At 48.0% G+C, this 25,451-nt stretch overlaps 1 protein-coding gene and 1 pseudogene across 2 annotated transcripts in view; one reads left to right on the top strand and one right to left on the bottom strand.

Annotated features, from left to right (window-relative positions):
* The window catches only part of PLXNB1 (plexin B1), a 138,800-nt gene that overhangs the window by 98,256 nt on the left and 15,093 nt on the right, over positions 1–25,451 (top strand). For both annotated transcript variants that reach the window (XM_028719730.2, XM_077920185.1), the window contains exons 16-28: positions 393–559; positions 2,628–2,779; positions 5,791–5,896; positions 7,898–8,034; positions 9,527–9,703; positions 11,102–11,270; positions 12,153–12,395; positions 14,801–14,977; positions 19,334–19,482; positions 20,493–20,593; positions 22,273–22,490; positions 23,718–23,896; positions 25,023–25,089. In XM_028719730.2, the coding sequence (XP_028575563.2) occupies positions 393–559; positions 2,628–2,779; positions 5,791–5,896; positions 7,898–8,034; positions 9,527–9,703; positions 11,102–11,270; positions 12,153–12,395; positions 14,801–14,977; positions 19,334–19,482; positions 20,493–20,593; positions 22,273–22,490; positions 23,718–23,896; positions 25,023–25,089 (2,042 nt within the window). The remainder of the gene's footprint in view (positions 1–392; positions 560–2,627; positions 2,780–5,790; positions 5,897–7,897; positions 8,035–9,526; positions 9,704–11,101; positions 11,271–12,152; positions 12,396–14,800; positions 14,978–19,333; positions 19,483–20,492; positions 20,594–22,272; positions 22,491–23,717; positions 23,897–25,022; positions 25,090–25,451) is intronic.
* Positions 23,253–23,508, bottom strand: LOC144325858 (guanine nucleotide-binding protein G(I)/G(S)/G(O) subunit gamma-5 pseudogene; annotated as a pseudogene).

The following is a 25,451-nucleotide window of genomic DNA, read 5'->3' as shown; positions in this document are numbered from 1 at the left end:
CATAGGTACGGCAGCGGGAGTGGCAGCCAGGACAAGGTGAAACGGGACATGTTTCCCCTGCCCTACAATGCAGGAATTGCAGCTAAAGCATCCCTGGCAGATGGCCACCCATTCTCTGCTTTAAAATCTCCAAGGAAGGAGAGCCCACCATCTCCCGAGGGAGTCCGTTCCACTTTCAGAAGAGTCTTCCTGGTGTTTAGCCAGAATCTCTTGTAATTTGAATCCATTGAGTCCTATCTTCTGGGGCAAGCAAAGAGGGAGGGAAGGAATGTGATACCCCCACACCTGGGCTTCTTTTATGCCCCTTTGTCCGCATAGCCTCATTTTCTTATCCAGAGGACTGTGCTAGCAGGGACTCACCCTTGCCTCTCTCTCTCTCTCGTTCTCTGCAGTGACCCTGTACAATTGTTCTGTGGGGCACTTGGACTGCAGCCGCTGCCAGACGGCCGATGCCAAGTACGGCTGCGTGTGGTGCAGTGGGGAGCAGCCCAGCTGTCTGTTCCGCGACTCCTGCAAAGAAGATGTGGCGGACACATGCCCGGCTCCCCTGATTCACGCCGTGAGTAACAGCGCGGTGGGGCGGGAGCCAGGCGTTTGTCGGAGAAACCCGGGAGGGATCCAGGATGGTCCCAAGTGGCCCGACGAGGGTAGCCAAGGTTGCGATTGAAGTGGTGGGTGGCTACTTTCGACGTGGAGCATTTGATGTGCGGGAAAGCAGCTGGCTTTCTCCACAGAGGGAGAATGGCATGGATCCCTGCCCATTTTCTGCAGCCTGGCATTGAGGAGTGTAGGCAGCTGCCTCGTTTCAGCCAAACTCTGTCCCCCCTAGGTGTTATGGACTGGCTGGATGCAGAGGAGGGGGGGAGCCAACAGCTGGGGAAACCCCAAGAGAGGAAGGCTCAGAGCCAGGAGATTGGTGGTGCGACGATGATGAGATGAGTGGCCAGAGGGAGTTGAGGGAGCAGACTAGGAGGAGGAGGTGTCAGAAGCTGAAGGGGCGGCAGGGTTTAGTGAGCAGGAAGAGGCTGTGGTAGAGAGCACTTCAGGATCAGAGGCAGAAGCGGAGGCTGGAGAAGGAGGACCAAGAGGCAGAGATGAGTCAGGCTGCTGAAGAAGCCAGGGTCTCCCTGGCTCCTGCTGTGACCAGCTCCCCTCCACCCGGTCTCCCAGAACCCATAGACGTATGAAGAGGGTGGAGCAGAAACAGACAAGGCACCAGAGTCTCAGATTGCTTGGGAAGGACCTGGGGGAGGAGGTGACTTAAGAGAGCTGTGGGAAGGCAAGGACCTTCCATCCTCGCAACTGCCTCATCAGGGCATGACATAGTGGGAAGAGCTGCTGGGCTCACTAGGCCTGAGGTGTTTAGTTTCTTTGAATAATCCTCATTGACACCTTGCGAGTTATTGCTGACCTGCTTTATAATGTCCTGGGAATAGTGACTTTTGTGATTCCAACCAATCAGGGATCATGGAATGAATGAGACAACGTCGCAACGGCACTACATAGGGGATCAGATTGGGAGGCATCGCTCTCACTTAAGGCTAACAAAGCTAATTGTGTGTGACGGTGATGCTTCCTTTCAGAGGGGTGATCCCAGCCAATCAGGGATCACATGCCGAATGGAATTTCATCACAATAGCCAGTCAAATTTGGCGACTACCTGATTATGTCGCAAGGGGCAAAGGATGCCAAGTTAGAATGGGGGCAGTGTTGGCTGAATTAGCAAGCACTTTCAAGTCTTGTCTCATTGGTCACCAAAAGAATTGCTGTTTTAGGAAGCTGCGGAAAACGTTCACAAAAGTTCACCCTCCTTTCAACTCAGCCCAATGCACTGTTTTATGAAGGGCGGTGCTAATTCTTGGGTTCAGGAAGCTGAGTCCGGTGTACAAAGCGCGTGTGCAAAATATAATTTATGAAGAGCAGCCACAGAAGTATTTTTATTTCATTTTTTGCCTGCAGAATGAATGTGGGGCAGGATAAGAGACCTGCTGATGTGGATTTATCATGAGAAGCATCTCTGAGACCCCGTAATCAGGGAATGGTTTCTCCAGCTCCCTTGTGTGTTTGCAAGGGATTATAGCAGAAGTAACCTTGAGGAGAGGAATCAATACCATTTAAATTTTAAAAGAAGGGCAATCTTTGCAGAGGAAGTAGGTCTTGGAAGATGAACTTCGGCAGAGGCTTAATGAATAGAGGGCAGAGTGGAGGTGAAGGCTCCGGAGAGCAGCGCAGAGACAAAACACGGAGAGCGTGGGAGAGGAAGATGAAAGGCAGAGGCGCCTGTGCTGGAGATAAGCTCATGCCGATAGCGAGAGATGAGAAGAGCAATCTAGGGCAGAGAAGTGGAGAATTTTAAGCATTAACGTTTGAGTCCTGAAAAGCTGGCGATAGAAATGTTAACACGAGAGCCTGGTATCATTTGCCAAGGTCTTGTTATGCGCTGCACCACCAAAAGAGGTTTAATTAGTGGGAACACGAGGCAGGGCCTTTTGGTTTGAAAGCTCCCTAGTTTTAAGATTCCCTTCCCTATGGAGGTTAATTTATTTTTTTTAACCTGGCACCAGAAACATCTGCATTCCCCCTGGCTCTTAATTTGACATGGGTGGTTTTCACTCTGTCCTTCTCAGGTTTATCCCTTAACTGGGCTGGTTGAAGGAGGTACCAGAATCACCATCACCGGCTCAAACCTTGGTCAGAAGCACCAGGACATTGCTGGGAGAGTCACCGTGGCCGGAATCCCCTGCGAGGTCGATGCTCTGGTGTACGAGATCTCCAGCAGGTAAGTGGCTTTCCCAGGGGTTCACAGGAGGGAGCTGATACTTGGCTCTCCATCATGACCTAGGCAGCAACAGGTGGAAATTTCCATTCCCCCCCCCTCTTTAAAAAAAGATGGCAGGGCTTTGGGAAAGAAAGTGCTCTCTCTTTCAGCCAGATCCTTCTAATTCCACTGTGTTGGCATCGAATGGTAGCTTTGGCACAAGCGGCTTCTTCCGAGGATCAGTCCCAGAGAGGAAAGGCAGGCTAAAAGACTGCAGGACGGGTGTTGGGTGGGAAGGAAACAGGAACTGACAGGTTCCAGGAAGTGTAAGATATATACCATAAAGAAACCCCAATCCCCACCTTAGGGCAAGCTTTCGGGCAGCCTTCTAATGCCTTCTGGCCAATAAGGGGGCAGAACTACCAAATTACTCTCAGCACTCTTGGTTGGGTTGTTGTAAGTTGCTTCGGGTTGCCTTGGGCGAGAGAAAACGAGTAACAAATTCAATTATTACTATTAATAAGAGTAATAGTAGCGCTGCCTTGTGCCATGTTCATTGGGCAAGGTTGACACCCGATTATCCTGCGATTCACTCCCCGTTGATTTGCCTGCCTCCTAATCTCCTGTTCCTGAAGTTGCATTTCGGAGAAAGAAATCTGCAAAAAAAAAAACTTAGTGGAGAAACCTTGATAGTTGACACTGTTAGCTACTAAAGGGACAAAGAGGGAGGGAGGTTTAGCAGGGGTGACCAAACTTTTCTCAAAGAGGGCCAGATTTGATGAAGTGGACATCCGTGAGGGCCGACCAAAGTTGTTCAGCTTTTTTTAGGATTTCCCCCCAATGTTGTTCACCTTTTTTTTAAGGATTGAAGATGTTCAGCTTTTTTTTAGAGTTTAAATTGTTGAGCATTTTACGATTTTACCCCAATAAATAAACTGCCGGGGGGCCGAATTAGGCCCCCAAAACGGACTTTGGACATGCCTGGTTTATAGGGTTAACAAAACAACAAACAAACCTATGGTCACGTAAAGCATCCTCAATAAACACACGAGGCGTAACCAGCTGTGTTCTTAGATAAATAAGGTATACTATTCACTGTATCAAATTTCAACAGAAGTAATTCATGAAGTTCAATAAACAAACAAAACAGAAGACCAACCCAGTGGATCAGATCATTCTCTAGACAGTTCATGCATCAGGTCCATCCGTGTAATGGTGTCTATTCCACCTGTCTGTTCATAAAATCCAAACAATCCACATGAAAGGTTGTTACAGTTCTCCAAAATCCTTTCACAGTGTCTAACGAGACTGTCTAACCCAGGGGTCTGCAACCTTTAAGACAAAAGGAGCCACTTGGACCCGTTTCCGAAGGAAAAAAAAACCTGGGAGCCGCAAAACCATTGCGACATTTAAAGCATGCGCGCCGCTGCCCTCCGATCTGACAGTGGGCGGGAAGGTGACGTCGGGACGGCGCGTGACTAACGCACGCACCGCCCCCATGCGACGTCACAGCCAGTACAGCGCCCGCCACAGTGGGGAGTGTCGGGGCGCACAATGCGCCTCCTCCCCTCGCTAGTATCCGCCCCGGAGCCGCGGCAAAGGTGTAAAAGAGCCACATGCGGCTCCGGAGCCGCGGGTTGCAGACCCCTGGTCTAACCTATCACGTAGATTGTTTGGACTTCATGAACAGACAGGTGGAATAGACAATATTACACAGATGGACCTGATGCATGAACTGACTAGAGAATGATCTGATCCACTGGGTCGTCTGCTTTGTTCGCTTGTTGAACTTTATGAGTTACAGTAGTACCTCGGGTTACATACGCTTCAGGTTACAGACTCCACTAACCCAGAAATATTACCTCAGGTTAAGAACTTTGCTTCAGGATGAGAACAGAAATCGTGCTCTGGCGGTGCGGCGGCAGCAGGAGGCCCCATTAGCTAAAGTGGTGCTTCAGGTTAAGAACAGTTTCAGGTTAAGTACGGACCTCCAGAACGAATTAAGTGCTTAACCTGAGCTACCACTGTACTTCTGTTGGAATTTGATACACTGGTTTATAGGGTTGGCAGGTGCGTCTTATTGAACATTAACAGTGTGGCATGGTTCTGGTCCGTTCTGATCTTGACGCAGTGGAGACATCAGCTCTGATCATGCCCATCTGCCATGCAGAGTGCAAGGATTCTGTTCTGTGTTGACTCTGAGCCGTCTCCTAAGCTGGTGTCTGTCTGAGGGGCCCAAGAGGAAAGGGATAATAAAGGAACTTGCCTGAAGTGCTTCCTCTAGACCGAAAATGAGGTTGATGAAAAGCAGTACATAGAATGACGGAACTGGTAGGTGCCCAGAGACAAGTCACTGTGCATCAGGAATGCCACCCCCCCAAAAAAATCCCCATAACCAAACAGCAACCTTGTGCGATCTGTACCACCGTCTGTTAGGTAAAGGTAAAGGGACCCCTGACAATTAGGTCCAGTCGTGACCGACTCTGGGGTTGCGGCGCTCATCTCACTTTACTGGCCGAGGGAGCTGGCGTACAGCTTCCGGGTCAAGTGGCCAGCATGACTAAGCCTCTTCTGGCGAACCAGAGCAGTGCACGGAAACGCCGTTTACCTTCCCGCCGGAGCGGTACCTATTTATCTACTTGCACTTTGATGTGCTTTCGAACTGCTAGGTTGGCAGGAGCAGGGACCGAGCAACGGGAGCTCACCCCGTTGCAGGGATCTGAACCGCCGTCCTTCTGATCAGCAAGTCCTAGGCTCTGTGGTTTAACCCACAGCGCCACCCATGTCCCTTACCACCGTCTGTTGGCGCTGCAGAAAAGTGCTTTGCACAGCTCACTCTCTCCCAGGTGGCTCACGCGAACGGGCCAAGCCACGTAGAGCAGAGGAAGCGGGGGAAATCATTTGGCGCCGCGACTGTTCAGGCCGAGAGCTAAAAGTGCCCCCCCTCTCATTAACTCAGGTTTAGAGCAGCCCATGTGGTGCACCTTGGTGGGGGATTCTTCTCCATCCTCTCTTCTGCCCTTGTCCTGCAGTATCGTGTGCACCACGGGCGGAAGCGGCGTGGAGAGGTCTGGGCACGTGGTCGTGGAGGTTCCCGGAGGAGGACAGGGAGTTTCTGGACATGTGTTTACTTACCAGGTAAGGGGGCCCCTGTCTCTGGACAGCAACTCCCAGGCTAGAGCTGTCTGGTTGCAAGAACGCACGTGGCCTGCCAGATAAAAAGAGGAAGTCTCTCCTCCCAGTGTGGTGTAGTGGTTAAGAGTGGTGGACTTGTAATCTGGTGAACTGGGTTCGATTCCCCACTCCTCCACATGCAGCTGCTGGGTGATCTTGGGCTAGTCACACTTCTCTGAAGTCTCTCAGCCCCACTCAGCTCACAGAGTGTTTGTTGTGGGGGAGGAAGGGAAAGGAGAATGTTAGCCGCTTTGAGACTCTTTCGGGTAGTGATAAAGCGGGATATCAAATCCAAACTCCTCCTCTTCTTCTCCCCATAATAGCGAAGGAATATATACCATATTTTTCTGACTGTAAGACTCCCCCATGTATAAGACGCCTCCTATTTTGGGGGGACTCCGATTTAAGAAAATGGGGGGAGATGTATCCGTGTATAAGATGCCACCCAGATTTTTGACATTATTTTCTTAGGGGAAAAACCTAGTCTTATACCCAGAAAAATCCAGTATGTTGTGATGCCGACATGCTGCACGTTTCCCCAGTACCGCTTGCAGGAACCAGGAAACCCATGATGCAGTGAGACATCGTGGTCCTATTCATGCATGCTCCACACATACAGTAAACATGATTAGGGAGAGGGACCATGCTCTGCTAGCTCTGGCGTCAGCAACACATTGCATGGGGCATGTAATGATGATGATGATGATTTATTCATAACCCACCCATCTGGCTGAGTTTCCCCAGCCACTCCAGGCGGCTCCCAACAGAATATTAAAAACACAATAAAACATCAAGCATTAAAAGCTTCCCTAAACAGGGCTGCCTTCAGATGTCTTCTAAAAGTCAGATAGTTGTTTATTTCCTTGACATCTGGAAGGGCGTTCCACAGGGCAGGTGCCACTACCGAGAAGGCCCTCTGCCTGGTTCCCCGTAACCTCACTTCTCGCAGTGAGGGAACCTCCAGAAGGCCCTCGGAGCTGGACCTCCGTGTCCGGGCAGAACGATGGGGGTGGAGACGTTCCTTCAGGTATATTGGGCCAAGGCCGTTTAGGGCTCTAAAGGTCAGCACCAACACTTTGAATGTAAATAGGAGTGCCTTTGTGCACAGAACACCCTGGTTGCGTAGAGCAGCCACATCAGGAGCAGGTAGCATTTTTCAGCTTGAGGGCTGCATTCCTTTCCAGGCTACCCCCCAAGGGGCCACATGCCAGCGGTGAGTGGGGCCAGAAGCAAAAGTGAGTGGATCAGTAAATATTAGTTTACCCATGGAAAGGGACCATCAAGGGCACATTTTAGGCAGGCAAGAGACACTTGAGGAGGGTGCAGAGCAAAGGCTGGCTAGGCAGTTAGCCTGGGGGAGAGTCCTGAGTGCTAGATAGAGAGGCCTGGAGGACCACACTAGGCCCATGGCCTGAGATTCCCCATGGCTTCTTTTTCCCACCCGTGGCCCTTACAAATAGATGGCTTTGCCACCAGCCCCTGAGAACCTGCCCCTCCGTATTTTCCCAGAAATGGTTGCCAGAAAAGTTTTTGTTTCCTGAGCAGCAAGTTGCATAAGCAGCTAAGGGGCTGCAAGCATATGCCCAAAGTCATCCTTTTTCGGCAGTGTTAAAAAATGCCACCGGTCTGAAGGGGACACAGCCTCATCTAGCCGGGCTCCTCTTCACATTTCTATAAGAGAAGGCTCTCCGTGGCTGCTAGAAACAATGGCTATGTTCTGCCTCCGCTGTCAGAGGCCTCTGAAAACCCGTTTCTGGGAATCTCTGGTGGGGAGAACTGCTCTTGTGATCGGGTCTTGCTTGCTGGCTTCCCAGAGGCGCCAACGGGACGCTGGACAAGATGGGCCATTGAGCCTCCTCCTTGCGCTCTCCTGCGATGTGCAGCCCAAGCCAGGAGTGTTGTTCCCTGCCTCTTGAATTCCTTTGGCTGATTGTTCCTTCTTTCCTTCCTCTCCCTTTTGCTCAGAACCCAGAGCTGAAGTCCATTTACCCAACACGAGGCCCCAAGGCTGGAGGAACCTGCCTCACACTGACGGGATCCAAGCTGCTGACTGGCAACCCCAGCAAAATCAGCATTCTGGTCGGACGCTTCCCCTGCTATATGTAAGAAATGGCGCCGGGCAGCAGGCTGCTGCTCCAACACCCTCCCCCCAGGCTGTTGGCTCAGAGTGGTCATTGATTTGGATTATTGGGACATAGCCCCTGACAAGTTTTTCTAGGTTGTAGGGGCATTGTAAGCCATGGCATAGCTGTCAAGCGTCCCTTATTTGGCGGGACAGTCCCTTATCCCAGCGCTGTGTCCTGCTGCTGTTCCGGATTGATGATGTCCCTTAAATTTCCCGGGTTTCAAAGGAAGCAGCTCCTCTCCCTCCCTCCCTGCCGGCCAGGGAGGAGGGAGGCTCCAACTGTGTTGCTTGGCTGCGTTGCTCACCCAATAAGGAGTCTAAGAACGACTGGGGGGTGGAGCTTGCATGCCTTATGCTGATTAAATCGGCTGCATTGCCTGGGGACTCGCCTTTTCTCAGTGCTTCCCAGCGGAGAGGTGACGGCGGTTTTCCTTGAGGCTTCAGGCTTCGTTTGGCTGCTGGCTGGGCTTTCTGCCTTTGGCTCGGAGGGGCTCAGAAGTTGAACATACCTGTGCCTGGAAAATCCCTTATTTTGGCTGCTAATCCCTTGTTTTTGAGGCAGCTGGTCCCTTATTTTCAAATCTGTAAGTTAACAGCTATGAGCCATGGGGACCTTCTGTCATAAGCCAGAGTTTGCTTTGGGTCAGCATTTTCAGAATAGTTCCAAGGTAGATTTGGGGAACCTGCGGCCTCCTTAGATGTTGGCTTCCATTGGCCATATGGGCTGCTTCTGCTGGGAAATCCAACAGGTTCTGGAAGGGTCACAAGTTCTCCATCCCTGTTTTAAGGTAACATTGCCCTCTTAACAAGGAAAAACAGGTATACAGTGGTACCTCAGGTTACATATGCTTCAGGTTGCATACACTTCAGGTTACAGACTCCGCTAACCCAGAAATAGTGCTTCAGGCTAAGAACTTTGCTTCAGGATGAGAACAGAAATCGGGCTCCGGCGGTGCGGCAGCAGCAGGAGGCCCCATTAGCTAAAGTGGTGCTTCAGGTTAAGAACAGTTTCAGGTTAAGTACGGGCCTCCGGAACGAATTAAGTACTTAACCTGAGGTACCACTGTATTTCTACCTGCTCAGGAATGAGGAAGAAAGCAGCAATTTTCCTGTCATTACTAGCCAGATAGCAACATATTTCTGGAGAAATAAGGAAGAGGCCTTTCACCAGGTCAGATCATCGGATGCCCTCCTCACCTCCTTTGGGTGGGGCCTGATAGTTTGGAGGCTGAGGCCTAGGCAAAACAACAACAACAACTAGCAAGGGACTACAACTCCCATCATCCCCAACCGCAGCTTAGCCCGATGCTGTCAGGAACAATGGCAGTTGTAGTCCAACAGTTCCTGGGAACCCAAGGCTGAAGGGCACTAGTTTAGAACAGATTTTCTAGGCGAGTGGCTGAATATATTTATACGATATTTAAATTGAAACCAGGCCCTTTTCTCTTTCTCTCTCTCGCCCCCACAAGTCATTCTGAAGTACAAGAGAAGGAGCTTCAGTGCCTGACTAGCGCCAGCAACGCATCTGTGGAACTCAACGTCACAATCAAGTACGGGGATCAGGAACGGAGTTTGGAGCACCCCCGCTTCAAATACACCCTGGACCCCAACATCACGTATGCAGAACCAGCCAAGAGTTTCCAGAGGTAAATGACTTCTCCGTCCCCGCCAAGACAAGTTTGTAAGGCGGTTTTTTTAAATTTAATTTTAAAAAAAAAATATTGAGACTTTGACCGCTTGGTTTCTCGCTCCACCAACCTGGAATGGTCCTCCATCACTTCGGTATTATCAGACCACTCTTCCTTTGCCTTCGGCAGCTACCCCCACCTTGTGGGAGGGGGGAGGAGGAAGAGGAAAATGGGTCAGATAAATGCAAAAGCAGTTGAATCAATGCCATCACAGTTTAAAAGACCAGCAAGCTTGGGAATTTGTTTGCCTCTAAGGCAGTGGTTCACAAAGGGTGTGGTGTGCCACAGGGAAGAGAGGGAGGCAAGATTCAAGGGTGATCAATATTATATTTTGGGAATGATTCGTGTTCTTATGTAGTTGCGTTATTTTATACTTTCTGGATGTCCCGTGATCATATTACAAAGCAGTTGTGTTATACATTATAAATCAAACACGGCTCGGAGTCGTTTCTTTTTGTTTTCCAATGTATTTCTTACCAATGCACATATTCAGAGCAAATTCTTATTCTGAAAGTGTGGCCCAGAGAAAAAAGTTTGAGAACGACTGCTTAAAGGAGTCACGAGACTCTGTTGTTTTGGCTGTAGTGCAGGCTTAACATGGCTGCTGCTCTGGAAATCTGTATTTAGACAGGATAACTTACAAGGGACATGGGTAGCGCTGTGGTCCAAACCACTGAGCTTCTTGGGCTTGCTGGTTGGAAGGTTGATGGTTCGAATACACGTGATGGGGTTGAGCTCCCGTTGCTCTGTCCCAGCTCCTACCAACCTAGCAGTTCGAAAGCACACCGGTGCAAGTAGATAAATAGGTACCGCTGTGGTGGGAAGGTAAAAGGCATTTCCGTGCACTCTGGTTTCCCGTCACGGTGTCCCGTTGCACCAGAAGTGGTTTAGTCCTGCCGGCCACATGACCCGAAAAGCTGTCTGTGGACAAACACCGGAAAGCGAGATGAGCGCTGCAACCTCATAGTTGCCTTTGACTGGACTTAACCATCCAGGGGTCCTTTACCTTTTACCTTACAAGGCCTGTCAGCTTCCCAAAGTTGCCTGACAGCACACTGTGATCAGGAAAGCGATCAGCTGCAGGAAGCTGGTGGGTTTGGAGAGAGAGGTAAGACCAATGGGCCATACAGCTCAGTATTGCCTACTCTGGCCAGCAGTGGCTCTCCAGCTTTTCAGGCAAGAATCTTCCTTTGCCCTACCTGGAGATGCCAGATGTTGAAACTGGGACCTTTTGAATGAAAAGCAGGGGCTTTTCCACTGAGCCGCAGCATTTGCCTCAAAGGGCAAATCCTGAAGCTGCAGGCCCTCAGATCTGCACTGGTTGTAGCCACTAACGTGTGTGTTTGTGTATTTCAGTGGTGGGAGAGAGATCCGAGTTCGTGGGCACAACCTCGATGTTGTGCAGTGGCCCAAAATCCGCGTCACGGTTTCTCCGCTGGAGCGCCGGCGCCGGGGCTTGGGCAGGTGGCGCAGGATTATTCCGGATACAGAATGCCCTGAGAATGCCCTCTGCAGCGTCCAGCAAGTAGGTTTACCAGTGCAATGCTTGGCAATGTGTTGTTCTGTTCAAAGCTACCGGTGTGAGGGATCTGCGGCTGCCTCAGTTTGCAAACTAAAGGGTAGCGAAAATGGGTCCATTTAGTATTATTGCAATACACTTCTCATTTCAGGCCCTAGTGGTGTTTTGGATTTCCCCCTTTTTAATACCAAAGCGTTTTGGGGACAGGCCTTATTCATTTCCTTTGGATTCTACCCTTCTTCTAAGGACCTCGGGGTGGTGAACATTTTTTCTTTTTTTCAAATAATATTTATTATTTTCAGTAGATAAACATAGTAAAAAGAGAAAAGATTAACAATAATAAACACAAACAAAAAATAAGAGAAAAAGATAAAAAAGAACAAAGATACATGCAATGTATTTCCACTTAATTAATTAAAATTAAGTACCATCCATCTTCATAAACATGTCTTCTCCCCGCCCCCAGGGGGAAAAAATTGTTTATTCTTACAACAGCCCTGTGAAGAGAGAGAACGTGACTGGCCCAAGTTCACCCACTGAACTTGAAGGCTGAACACAAACACACACACACACACACAAACACCCTCACCTGGATCAAGCCAAAGACCTGTCTAGTCCCACATCCTGTTCTGAAAGTGACCAGTCAGATGATTGAAGGGGGATTTGCAGTTGGGTTTCCTCAAAGGTAGACTGGCTTTTGGCTTTGGTCTTGAGGAATTGGACAAGGGATGCGCCCCAGGTCTCCCACAGAGAGTATCCTGCAGATGTTTTTTTAGCAAGCTCCACTCCAGGGATTCCCTCTGCTCTGGGGTGTCCTTGTGAATGGGAGTGGGGTGTCTAGGAGAGAGGGGGGGCCAGCCTTTCACTCTCCTTTATTTCCGATCCTAGTTTGAAGAGCCCTGCGAGGTCAACTCCTCCAGCCTCATCCTGTGCAAAACGCCTGCCATTAAGCAGCTTTCTCCCTCCGTGCAAGTGAAGCTGGAGTTTGTCCTCGATAACCTCAGTTTCGACTTCAACGCTGTGCATCCGAGCGGCTTCTCCTACGAAGTGGACCCCGTCCTGCACCCCCTCAATATGGACGACCACACCAAGCCCTATCGTCACAAGCCTGGAAGCGTCATCTCTGTGGAGGTAATGGGGCAGCCCCACCATGCAGGGAGCAGATACAACTGTCCCTTGCTTGTAGATTTTGGGTACTCCATAGACCACAACTTGTCTTCCAAGGTAGCTCAGTCCCTCCTAAGAAAGGTCTCATTCTGCATTCGTCTCTGCATACAAGAACGTTGTTATACGAAACCTCATGGAATATGCAGAAATGGGCGAAACTTACCGGAAGAATAAGAAATCAAGATAACAAACTTTTTATAAAAGAATGGAAATGGTGTATTGAATAGTTACAGATAAATTGTAAACAGATTAAAAGCATTGGCAGGATTATTGTAATAACCTGCAGTTACACAAGAGTATATATTTGCAGCATATAATTAAAGGAGCGAGTGAAATGAATTTGGATACGCAGAAGGTATTAAAATAAAACGTTTAAGGAACCGCAGGAAAGGGGAGAAGGAAGTCAAATTTTGAGATGCTAAATTGATTGTAAAACTAATGAAATGTATAAACATGAAAAGCATAAATAAAAAGTTTAAAAATAATAATAATTCTGTATCCATCTAATCCCCCTATGCAATCTATCCATGACAGCAGCCACCTCCGTGTCTTGTGGCGGTGAGTTCCATAAGATCATTAGGCATTGTGCAAAGGCAGCAGGTAGAAAGTGCGGTGTATGAATTCCTTCCTCTGTAATGCCCTACCTAATGTATGCTACCCAAAGCCCCCGCCCAGTTATGCCAACAGAAGTCATAATCTCTAGACTGTTTTTGGTGGGGAAGGGTCATAGCTAGTGATAGAGCAGTTGCTTGGCATGCAGAAAGTTTAATAATAATAATAATAATAATAATAATAATAATAATAATAATAATAATAATAAATTTATTTGTACCCCACCCATCTGACTGGGTTTCCCCAGCCACTTTGGGCGGCTTCCAACAAAAGATTAAAAATACATTAAAATGTCACACATTAAAAACTTCCCTGAACAGGGCTGCCTTCAGGTGTCTTGTAAATGTTGGGTAGTTGTTTATCTCTTTGACATCTGATGGGAGGGCATTCCACAGGGCGGGCGCCACTACTGAGAAGGCCCCTCTGCCTGGCTCCCTGTAGCTTTGCTTCTCGCAGTGAGGGAACCACCAGAAGGCCCTCGGAACTGGACCTCAGTGTCCGGGCAGAATGATGGGGGTGGAGACACTCCTTCAGGTATACTGGGCCGAGACCGTTTAGGGCTTTAAAGGTTAACACCAACACTTTGAATTGTGCTCGGAAACGTACTGGGAGCCAATGTTCTAGTTTCAATCCCCACCATATCCAGGTAGGATTGTGGGAGACCCCCTGTTGAAACCCTGGAGAACTGCTACCAGTTAGTGTAGACGATACTGTGTGACCAATGGACCAGTGTCACGAAATATAAAGCTCTGTCCTTTGTAAGTCACAAGACCTTTAAAGTTATATCTGTGCCTGTAACAACCCTTAACAATAGCACTATTTAATTTAGACAGTGTTATGGCGTGCACTGATATAAAATAAATTGGCTCGGTTTGCATGCAGTGCCAAAACATGTTATAATGCAACTGTTGGGGTTCCTGGGTTGAGACTGTGGACACTTGGCTCTTCCAGTCCTGCTGCTGTGAGCTAAACCATGGTTTGGCATAGCGTGTTGTCCAAACCTGGGCTCATAGTTTGTCTCCCCTCATAGTTAGCTGACTTCAGCTTTTTCGTATAGCTTTTACCATATGCTTTCGTGTACAATTGTTGTAAACCACTCTGGTATTTTTTTATGAATGGCGTATAGGGATGCCAGTGGCACTGTGGGTTAAACCACAGAGCCTATTACTTGCCGGTCAGAAGGTCGGCGGTTCAAATCCCTGTGACGGGGTGAGCTCCCGTTGCTCGGTCCCTGCTCCTGCCAACCTAGCAGTTCGAAAGCACGTCAAAGTGCAAGTAGATAAATAGGTACCGCTTCGGCAGGAAGGTAAACGGCGTTCCCGTGCGCTGCTCTGGTTCACCAGAAGCGGCTTAGTCCTGCTGGCCACATGACTTGGAAGCTGTACGCCGGCTCCCTCGGCCAATAAAGCGAGATGAGCGCCGCAACCCCAGAGTCGGCCACGACTGGACCTAATGGTCAGGGGTCCCTTTACCTTTACCTTTATATAAATAATAAACAGCCACAAGCTATAAATGAAGAACAAACCTTAGTTACAGGCTATGGTTTATCTGGAGCAAGACAAACCACAAGTCTGCGTTCAAACAACACCCTAAGCCAAACCATCACTTCATTTCTCCAGTCCTGCCGCTGTTGTCAGCTAAACGGCGATATAGATCAACACAAAACCGTGGCTTGGCTTAGCGTTGCGTGCAAACTGGGCTGCTGTGCGACAAAAACAGCTTGCCCTCACCTGACTGCCTCGGTTTCTTTCCTCCAGGGGGAAAACCTGGACCTGGCCATCTCCAAAGAAGAGGTGAAAGCCATGATCGGAGTTGGCGTCTGCTCGGTCAAGACCCTGACGAAGAACCACCTCTATTGCGAACCCCCCGCCGAGCAACCGGCCCCTCTGCACCGGGCCAAGCGGGAAGGCACAGACTCTTTGCCAGAGTTCACAGTAAGGGGTGGATATTGGCAATGGGAAGAACTCGAACCGGGATGGGGAGCGGGGTGGACTGTGAGGGAAAGGGAAGAGTTGGATAAGATGGCCAGGGGGTGGGGGGGCAGGGAACCTGGTGGGCGAAGGAAGGAATGCCTGATGGAAGAATTGCAGGGCTGGGAATTAGAACACAATAGGTCAGGACTGAGGAAAGGAAGGAAAAATAATTTTCTTCAGAGTTCCATCTGTAAGGAACTCTTGTGGGTCTAAAAGAGGGTGCATTGGGAAAAAGTTGTGTTGTGTTTTTTTTTAATGTAGTTATTAATAGTCTGTTTTGGGGCGTTGTGGGAAATTGTTGGGGGTGGAGAAAGCGGGTATAAATGGTGCTCATTTGTTCCCTCATGGGATTAAAAGCAGTTGAGGTGGGTGGGTGGGATTTACTTCTGACAGAGGCTGTGGGAAGGAAGGGTGAAACAGGCCGTCTGAGAACAAAGGCTCCCTTATCTTCAAAGTGGGCCTTGTGGAGCCGCCAATTAGCAAAACTGGAAGAAAAAACCCCACAGCAGAGACCCTTTTCGCCTGCTTCACATCTTGTAGCCAAATTTGTTTAAAACCTTTTGTTCGCTTGGATAGATAAGGTTGACATGCCTCTTAATATGTTATTTTATTTTATAAATGTATATCATTTTATTTTAAATGCAGGTTTTATTTATATCTTACCTTTGGATTTTTTTAGGTCAGCTTGTTGTTTTTTCAGGCTTCTGGCTTTTCCCTATCATTTTAATGTGTGTATTTTATGTAAACTGCTTTGAGCTGCTTCTTCTTCTTCTTCTTCTTCTCCTCCTCCTCCTCCTCCTGCTCCTTCTATACAATTAGTGGTACGCACATTCTGTAAAATAAAATAAAATCATGGTGGCAGACCCTAGCAAGAATAGTACTCTATCGCTTTGTGGGCTGCTTCTTCAATTGCAGTTGGAAGCAAAATTTGACGAAGGTTTAATACCAAGAGTTGTGGCTTCTGAGCAGGAACGGCTATTTTTATCCAGCTCCCCTTTGCCGGGACACGGGTGGCGCTGTGGGTAAAACCTCAGTGCCTAGGACTTGCCGATCGTATGGTCGGCGGTTCGAATCCCCGCGGCGGGGTGAGCTCCCGTCTTTCGGTCCCAGCTCCTGCCCACCCAGCAGTTCAAAAGCACCCCTAAGTGCAAGTAGATAAATAGGGACCGCTTACCAGCGGGAAGGTAAACGGCGTTTCCGTGTGCTGCGCTGGTGCTGGCTCGCCAGAGCAGCTTCGTCACGCTGGCCACGTGACCCGGAAGTGTCTGCAGACAGCGCTGGCTCCCGGCCTCTTAAGTGAGATGAGCGCACAACCATAGAGTCTGTCAAGACTGGCCCGTACGGGCAGGGGTACCTTTACCCTTTTACTACCCCTTTGCCAGTCACTCCCCTAATATACTGTGGTGGACTGAGGATCTTGTCAGTAAAAAAAGGTTTGCAGGGATATCGCATAAAGCAGTGGTTGCCAAACATTTTTGGGTCACCGCCCCCCTTGGTTCCATAAACTCATCCCTTGTGACCCTGACCCTACCTATAAAATGCATTATTCAGGTTTGTACGACCCACTAAGGATGATAACAGCACAATAGAATTCAAAACAGTAACAATCAATTGCAAGTTTACTCGAAATCCAATTGAAATTATTTTTGTTGTTTGTTGTTGTTGTTTAGTCGTTTAGTCGTGTCCGACTCTTCATGACCCCATGGACCAGAGCACGCCAGGCACTCCTGTCCTGAAATTATTTAGCTTAATTAATTCAGCAAAAATGGATGGGCTTGATCCAGTGACTTTTCAAAGTCCGAGACCCATTTACACCTCCAGGGGGCCCCTGCCACCCCCTCACCTCTTGGCAGTACCGTCCTCTTTGGAAACGGGTCCTCTTTGGGACGCGGGTGGCGCTGTGGTCTAAACCACTGACCCCTTAGGCTTGCCGATCAGAAGGTCGGCGGTTCGAATCCCCGTGATGGGGTGAGCTCCCATTGCTCTGCCCCAGCTCCTGCCAACCTAGCAGTTCAAAAGCACACCAATGCAAGTAGATAAATAGGTACCACTGTAGCGGGAAGGTAAACACTGTTTCCATGCACTCTGGTTTCCGTCACCGTGTCCCGTTGCGCCAGAAGCGGCTTAGTCCTGCTGGCCACATGACCCAGAAAGCTGTCTATGGACAAACGCCGGCTCCCTTGGCCTGAAAGCGAGATGAGCGCCACAACCCCATAGTCGCCTTTGACTGGACTTAACTGTCCAGGGGTCCTTTACCTTTTACCTTTACCTCTTTGGAAACCACTGGCATAAAGTAACAGAGATAGAGCTGATGGGGACCTTCTTGGGATAGTCACGAGAGAAGGTCCTCACTGACGCCACTAATCATGCTGATTTGTGCGGAGCCCTATCCAGCTGTTTGCTGTAGCCGGACGTAAGCAATCGCATGAGAGGGAGCTGGTGGGGAGCATCTTGGCAGTCCCATCTTCTTCTGGTCTTCTTTATTCTGTGTACGGCCCTCCAGGAGCTTGAGGGTCGAAGGTCTGAAGTGAGGAGCCACCTCTCCACTTTCCTCTTGCACTGCAGCGGGTTGGACTACATGACCCTTAGGGTCCCTTCTAACTCTATGATTCCTGCTGCGCAGTCAGGTTTCTGTAATTGTGCAGGAATCATGGAGGCTCCCCACTTCGGACCTTTGCCCTTAAATTTGTGTGGAGGGTTCAGAACTGGGTGGAAAACGATAATACCAGAGGGGGCAGGATTCAGCAATGCATCCTCATGTACCCTTGCATGCTTGCTTACATGCACGGAGAATGTGCCAGATTAGGGTCAAACTAACAACACCACACCATGGTTTCTCCTTTGCCACCGGCAGCAAGTTTTGAAGATTTTTGGTCTTCTGAGACACTGGGTCCATCTGGTGGGGAAAAGCAGGAAATACTTAGAAACGGCCACTTTATAATACAGTGGTACCTCAGGTTAAGTAATTAATTCGTTCCGGAGGTCTGTTCTTAACCTGAAGCACCACTTTAGCTAATGGGGCCTCCTGCTGCTGCTGCGCCACCGGAGCCCGATTTCTGTTCTCACCCTGAAGCAAAGTTCTTAACCTGAAGCACTATTTCTGGGTTAGTGGAGTCTGTAACCTGAAGCATATGTAACCTGAGGTACCACTGTACAGTTGTACCTCGTGTTGCATTAGGTTCATGCTTCGTCTTTTCGGCTTGCAAACGCGGCAAACCCGGAAGTGTAAACGCAGAAGCATTTTGCATGCTTTGCGCATGCGCAGAAGCACTCTATCGTGCTCTGCACTTGCGCAGAAGCGCCGCTCTAGATGTAGTCTTTTCGGGTGCGAATGGCACCCCGGAACGGATCATGTCCACAATTAGAGCTACCACTGTATTGGTATAATAGGGTCTGGGGTTGTTTTTTTGGCTCTGTCTGAAAAGCTAGCCCACAAGGTATGCTTATCTGAAGGCATAGCAGTAACAACAAGCATTTTATTTGTCATGGGATGGTTGATTTATTTTTTAATGCATTAACGAAGGAACTGAGGTTTCAGAAACTGCAGCTAGGTAAAGCACAAAAAAGTAAAAACTATTACAGCAGTAATATACAGCCCATATCTTCAGCATCTCCAACAGCATCATTTGCTGAACCCCGTGAAAAAGATAAAATGGTCAGTGATGAGAAATCCTTTCCTTTAGTTTTTTCTTCCATTTGTTTTCCTTGTTCAGACTGAACTATGTGCGATATTGAAAGATTGTGTCAACCCACTATTATAATCCCCCCCAAATTTAGTAAATATATGCGTGTAGATAGATGATAGATAGACGATAGGTAGGTAGATGATTGGCACATACATCATGGAAATAGTAGTAGTAATAAAGGTAAAGGTAAAGGGACCCCTGACCATTAGGTCCATTCGTGGCCGACTCTGGGGTTGCGGCGCTCATCTCGCTTTACTGGCCGAGGGAGCCGGCATACAGGTCATGTGGCCAGCATGACTAAGCCGCTTCTGGCGAACCAGAGCAGCGCATGGAAACGCAGTTTACCTTCCCGCCGGAGCGGTACCTATTTATCTACTTGCACTTTGACGTGCTTTCGAACTGCTAGGTTGGGAGGAGCAGGGACCGAGCAACGGGAGCTCACCCCATCGTGGGGATTCGAACCGCTGACCTTCTGATTGGCAAGTCCTAGGCTCTGTGGTTTAACCCACAGCGCCACCCGCGTCCCTCAGTAGTAGTAATAGTAATAATAATAATAATAATATTAATAATGGAGGCGCCTCCTTCTCACCTTCACGTGAAATCAGTTTTCCACCTTCTTGTCCTCCTGTAGGTTCAAATGGGCAACAACCAATTCCGCCTGGGCCGCGTGCAGTATGACACAGAGAGTCAGCTGACCTTCCCTGTAGAGGCCCAGATTGGCTTGGGGGTTGTCGCCTCCTTTGTTGCTCTGATCGTCCTCATCATCGTCTTCATCTACAGGTGAGGAGGAGGGAGGGTGCTTGCCGGCCTGTCTGCAGGACCATATTCCATAGGCCTAGCCAGGCACTGCAGTCTACATGGGAGGGAAGCCAGTTGGGTTGTGAGACCTGTTCTGTTTGCGGAAAAACAACAACACAGATTTGCTTTCTGGGAACAGAGTACATTGGCACTGAAGCAGGAACTGCTCAGAGTTGCTTAGAGCAGTGGGAACTTTGTAGGTTTCTTCCTCCCTGTTTCCACACCAGAGATCATACTTGGCAGGGGCTGATGGGAGTTGTGGTCCAAAATATCTGAAGGGCACCAGGTTCAGGCAAGCTAGTGATGAAGCTTTCAAAGTGCATCCCATTCATTATCTTGTTGCATCCCTTACAGCAACCCTGTAAGACAGGAGTGAGGAAGTTTTTCTGTCTGCCAGGTCCTTATCTCCCCGACTCCTGGCAGACAAATTTAGACAGGTGATCAGGGTCAGTCACCTGACATCACTATGACAACAGGTGATGCTGCACTTTGAAGCCTCAATTGCTGGGACATCAAAGTGCAGCATGGGGGGTAGGGTTGCCATACGTCCAGGAAAACCCGGACATGTCCTCTTTTGGGAGACCAACATGCCCATCCAAGCGGATTTTCCATTTTAAAGGAAATGTCTGGGTTTTGGGGGCTTGGGCTGCTCTGCACTGTGGCAGCTGCCAGCCCGAGCCAGGGAAACAGGCCTGTGTGCCTCTTTTCCTGGCTCGGGCTGGCAGCGGCTCCAGCTGTCCTCTTTTTTGCTCTTCAAGATATAGCAACCCTAGCACGGGGGATATTTGAAAGCCTTTTTGCTGATGCGTCTGAGAATGTCAAAAAAAGGCTTGGATGAAAATATCAACCTAGCTGCACAGCTCGCTGTTTCCTTTTTGCACAGTTTTGTGGTTGCAAAACCTGGGGTGATTCTCTTGCACAGAAATAAAGAGCTACGCTGTGAGTAGAAGGGATCGACTTTGGCATATGATGGTGATGGTTTTTCTTTCCAGGAGGAAGAGCAAGCAGGCCCTGAGGGATTACAAAAAAGTTCAGATCCAGCTGGAAAACCTAGAGACGAGTGTCCGGGACCGGTGCAAAAAAGAATTCACTGGTAAGAGGAGAGGAAGGAGCTTCTCCCTTGATCTGTCCCTGGGAATTCAAGTTCCCTTCTTCTTCTTTCTCTAATTTTTATTAAATTTTCTGTTTTACAATTTGGGACATTCATTTAAACAACCTTAAAATATCGACGACTTCCCTTCTTCTCTTTCCATGGTTCATTTTACAAAACATAAATCCCTGCATATTTTATATAAACCAAGCCATCAAAACTTGTTTACACCGTTGAATTGATCTTAATGCTGCCCGCATTTTCAAATAAACACAATTTTCCTCCATATCTTCAATAGACATTGTCCAATCTTCTTTAAACGTATGTTCTTCTTGTTCTCTTGTTCTCATATAGAATATCGTAGGTCCGCAAGCTGCCCTTATTCCATCAGTTTAAGTTGCCATTCTTCTTTGGTTGGGACTTTGCTCAATTTCCATTTTTTAGCTAACAAAACACAGGCTGCAGTAGTGGCATGCATTAATAACCTTTTTTGACACCTGGGAATTTCCGTCTAAATTATCCCCAACAAAAAGGACTCTGGGGTGGGTTGTTTTTTTTTTTGAAAAGTACTTTTAAACATTTTTTCCAATTCATTATGGATTATTTCCCAGTGCTCTTTTGCCCTTTTACAGGCCCACCACATATGATAGAACGTTCCTTCAGTCTCACGATGCAGGTTTCTTTCAAGGCCGATGCTGTGAATTGCCTCTTTTGCCGCATCAGGATTGCTGATCTATTCATTATGATGCTGTTATGTTAGGCAGCCAAACCCATGAAATAGAGAAGAATCCCTTCTGCGTAGGCTGCTCTCCTCTTTGAACTTTTAAGGCTGCGGGGGAATCTCACAGGGCCTTCCCAATGCGAGAAGAAATAGCTGGAGCTCCATTAAAATAAAAACAAAGGGGCATTTTTAGTAGTAGAGGAGGCTTAGTGGTAGAGCAGGGGTCAGCAAACTTTTTCAGCAGGGGGCCAGTCCACTGTCCCTCAGACCTTGTGGGGGGCTGGACTATATTTGGGGGGGGGGGGGATGAACAAATTCCTATGCCCCACAAATAACCCAGAGATGCATTTTAAATACAGTGGTGCCTCGCAAGACGAAATTAATCCGTTCCACGAGTCTCTTCGTCTTGCGGTTTTTTCGTCTTGCAAAGCACAGCTATTAGCGGCTTAGTGGCTTAGCGGCTATTAGCGGCTTTAAGAAAAAGGAAACAAACTCGCAAGAACTCGCAAGACGTTTCGTCTTGCGAAGCAAGCCCATAGGGAAATTCGTCTTGCGGAATGACTTAAAAAACAGAAAACTCTTTCGTCTTGTGAGGCATTCGTCTTGCGAGGCACCACTGTAAAAGGACACATTCTACTCATGTAAAATGCTGATTCTACTCATGTAAAAGGCTGATTCCTGGACTGTCTGCGGGCCAGATTTAGAAGGCGATTGAGCCGGATCCGGCCCCCAGGCCTTAGTTTGCCTACCCGTGTGTTAGCGTCTATGCAGAATTTCCTGGCATCTCCCAGGAGGGCTTGAAGAGACTTCTGTCTGATACCTTGGAGAGCAGCTGCCAACCAGAATAGATAATACTGGGCTGGACGGACCAATAGTCTGAGATTATATAAGGAAGCTTCCTTTCATATCCTGTTTCCCACACTCTCGTCCTCATCACCTGGGTTTTTTTCTTTCATTGCAGACCTCATGACGGAGATGATGGACCTCACCAGCGACTTGGTTGGCACCGGGATCCCCTTCTTGGACTACAAGTCCTACGCAGAGCGTGTCTTCTTCCCAGGCCACCGCGAGTCGCCGCTGCAAAGGGACCTGGACGTGCCAGAATGCCGGAGGCAGACGGTCGAACAAGGCTTGGTGCAACTCTCCAACCTTCTCAACAGTAAGCTCTTTCTCACCAAGGTATGTTTTCGGGAACAGGTGCTTTCGTATTGAAGTAAAGCAAAAATCACGCCTCTTTTTTTTTTTTAATGAACTCTTTATTGCTTGAATATAAAATTGATTCCATCATGATAACAGAAGTTATTGCAACTAGCATACAAGTTTAGAGAGGTAGATTGTAAGAAGTTTGACAACAGTGGCAGTATTACTAGTTCTTTTTTGTTGTTGTTTAGTTGTTTAGTCGTGTCCGACTCTTGGTGTGACCCCATGGACCAGAGCACACCAGGCACTCCTGTCTTCCACTGCCTCCCACAGACTCATGCTGGTAGCTTTGAGCACACTGTCCAACCATCTCGTCCTCTGTCGTCCCCTTCTCCTTGTGCCCTCCATCTTTCCCCACATCAGGGTCTTTTCCAGGGAGTCTTCCCTTCTCATGAGGTGGCCAAAGTATTGGAGCCTCAGCTTCACAATCTGCCCTTCCAGTGAGCACTCAGGGCTGATTTCCTTAAGAATGGATCGGTTTGATCTTCTTGCAGTCCATGGGACTCTCAAGAGTCTCCTCCAGCACCAGAATTCAAAAGCATCAATTCTTCGGCGATCAGCCTTCTTTCTGGTCCAGCTCTCACTTCCATACATCACTACTGGGAAAACCATAGCTTTAACTATACGGACCTTTGTTGGCAAGGTGATGTCTCTGCTTTTTACTAGTTCTAAGTTGGCACATTTTACACAAAATTTCTGTACAGGTTCCAGGTTACTCTCTTTCGCTTCCATATTCACCAGACTGAAAGGTTTTTAGATCATTAAAAGAGTCCACGTAGGTCACACAAGTTAGAGAAATGAACACACTTTCTGCAGCCTAAAAGGATTTGTACTTGAGGAAACTCCCGTTAGTAGGGGGTCACAATGTGCATTCTGCAGGCAAAACGGCTTCAAGTCAGCTGCAGCTTGTGGAAACTTCACGTGGCTCCCGCTGGCCTCGAGGCGCAGCTGCTGCACGACCTTCTTCATGGCTGCCACGTTGGAGGAGCCGGACATGGTTCCCAAAATCGCGCCTCTTGTAAATCTTCAAGGCAGGGGCCTTTCTAAATTTAACCCCTTCCAGCTGCTAATCTCCATGGTTGTTGTTTTTATGGGAAAGCAACCTCTAAAGGACGACCCATCAACCAATACCTCGTCCCCAACTAATCAATTGTTTCCTAACGACAGTTCTGTGTTTTTGTCCGTCCCCCCCCTCGATGTGCCCAGTTTATACACACTTTGGAGATCCAGCGCACTTTCTCCCCGAGGGACCGGGCCTACGTCGCGTCTCTTCTCACGGTCTCGCTGCACGGGAAGCTCGAGTACTTCACGGACATCCTCAAGACCCTCCTGAACGACCTGGTGGAGCAGTACGTCGCCAAGAACCCCAAACTGATGCTGCGAAGGTGGGCAGGAGAGAGGGAGAGAGAGAGAGAGAGAGAGAGAGAGAGAGAGAGAGAGAGAGAGAGAGAGAAAGCCCGCCACTTTTTTTCTGGTGTTGACATCCCCACCTCCCAACTTCAAGATGTTTTAGAAAAAACTGAGTGCCCAGTATATCCCTGTGGGGAGCACAGGCATGTCCAAAGTCCGTTCCAGGGGCATAATCTGGCCTGTCGGTCGATTTAATTCAGCTCCCGTGGCAGTATATGTCCTGGGGTAAAATCCTTTTAGAAAAGCTCAACAACTTCTGGGTTAAATCCTAAAAAAAGGTGAACAACTTTTGGGTAAACTTCAATCCTAAGAGAAGCTCAACAACTTTCGTCGGCCCTCACGCATGTTCAATTCATCAGATCTTTGAAAAAAGTTTGGGCACCCCTGTGTTACTGTCTTTTTTGAGCTGTGAGATAGAAGCAGGATGGATTTGATTTAAATGAAATCAATTTAAATCACGATTTAAATCACTAGTCAGTAAGATGATTTAAATAATATTTTTTTACAGAAAGACTCATTCTTGCTGGTATAATCTTAATATACCAGATGAAGGTTTCGTTTTTGGAATAATGAATTTTCAGAGTAGTTTTTACAGCTCTATCAGAAGTTACTGATTCGGTTGCACATAGAAAAATAATTTTGAAATTATGGTGGCGTTTAATAAGTTAACTCTAAATTTGGACAACTTTTCTTCTGTACTTTATTGGAAGGAGAAAAATAATCATTTCCTCAATAAAAATTTAAGCAATTTATTTAACTAAAACAATAACATTGTAGCATATGTTATCCATGTTTGTTAACTGATGTGGTCAAACAATCTTTTTAAAACTAACTTACTGAGTTTTAGCACACATGAAAAACTTAAAACAAATCCTTATTCCCTGATGAATAGCCTTTGGACTATAATGTAACTGAAATAGAAAAATATGTTTAGAAAGATTTTTCCTCCAAAAGCATTTTATTTTAAAAATCCAATTTAAATTAAAAAGAATCCGATTAAAATTTTAAAAAATCCAATTTAAATTTTAAAAATCCATTTAAAAAATCACTGATTTTTATCCACCCTTGACAGAAGCCTAACAAATTTGGGTTCTCTTTCAGGACAGAGACGGTGGTGGAGAAGCTGCTGACAAACTGGATGTCCATCTGCCTATATGCGTTTGTGAGAGTAAGACATGCTCCTAGTTGTCCATTGAGAGAGGAGGTCAAGGTGGAGCTTGCATGTCCTGCTGGAACAGAGCTAGCCAAAATGGCCCCCTCCAGTTGGTGTCAGACTACAGTTCCCATCAGCCCTAGCTAGCATGGCCAACTGTCGGGGGATGATGGGAATATGAGGCCAACTGCGTCAGGAGATCACTATGCTGCCAACTTCCTATGTGGCTGGCCTGCTGTTGTTATCTGAGTAACTCAATCTTGCCCATCCCCATAAGGCTGGGGACAGCTGTCAGGATCTCTTGGTGTGCAGGGAGAAGCAAAAGCTCCAAGAACCCGTTGTCACTTTCTCCCAAGATAAAGGTGGCAAGAGCAGGG

This window comes from Podarcis muralis, chromosome 2, assembly GCF_964188315.1.
Source record: "Podarcis muralis chromosome 2, rPodMur119.hap1.1, whole genome shotgun sequence".
Taxonomy (NCBI): Eukaryota; Metazoa; Chordata; class Lepidosauria; order Squamata; family Lacertidae; genus Podarcis; species Podarcis muralis.
The sequence above is the reverse complement of the archived record's forward strand: the minus strand, read 5'-3'. Positions and strand labels throughout refer to the sequence as shown.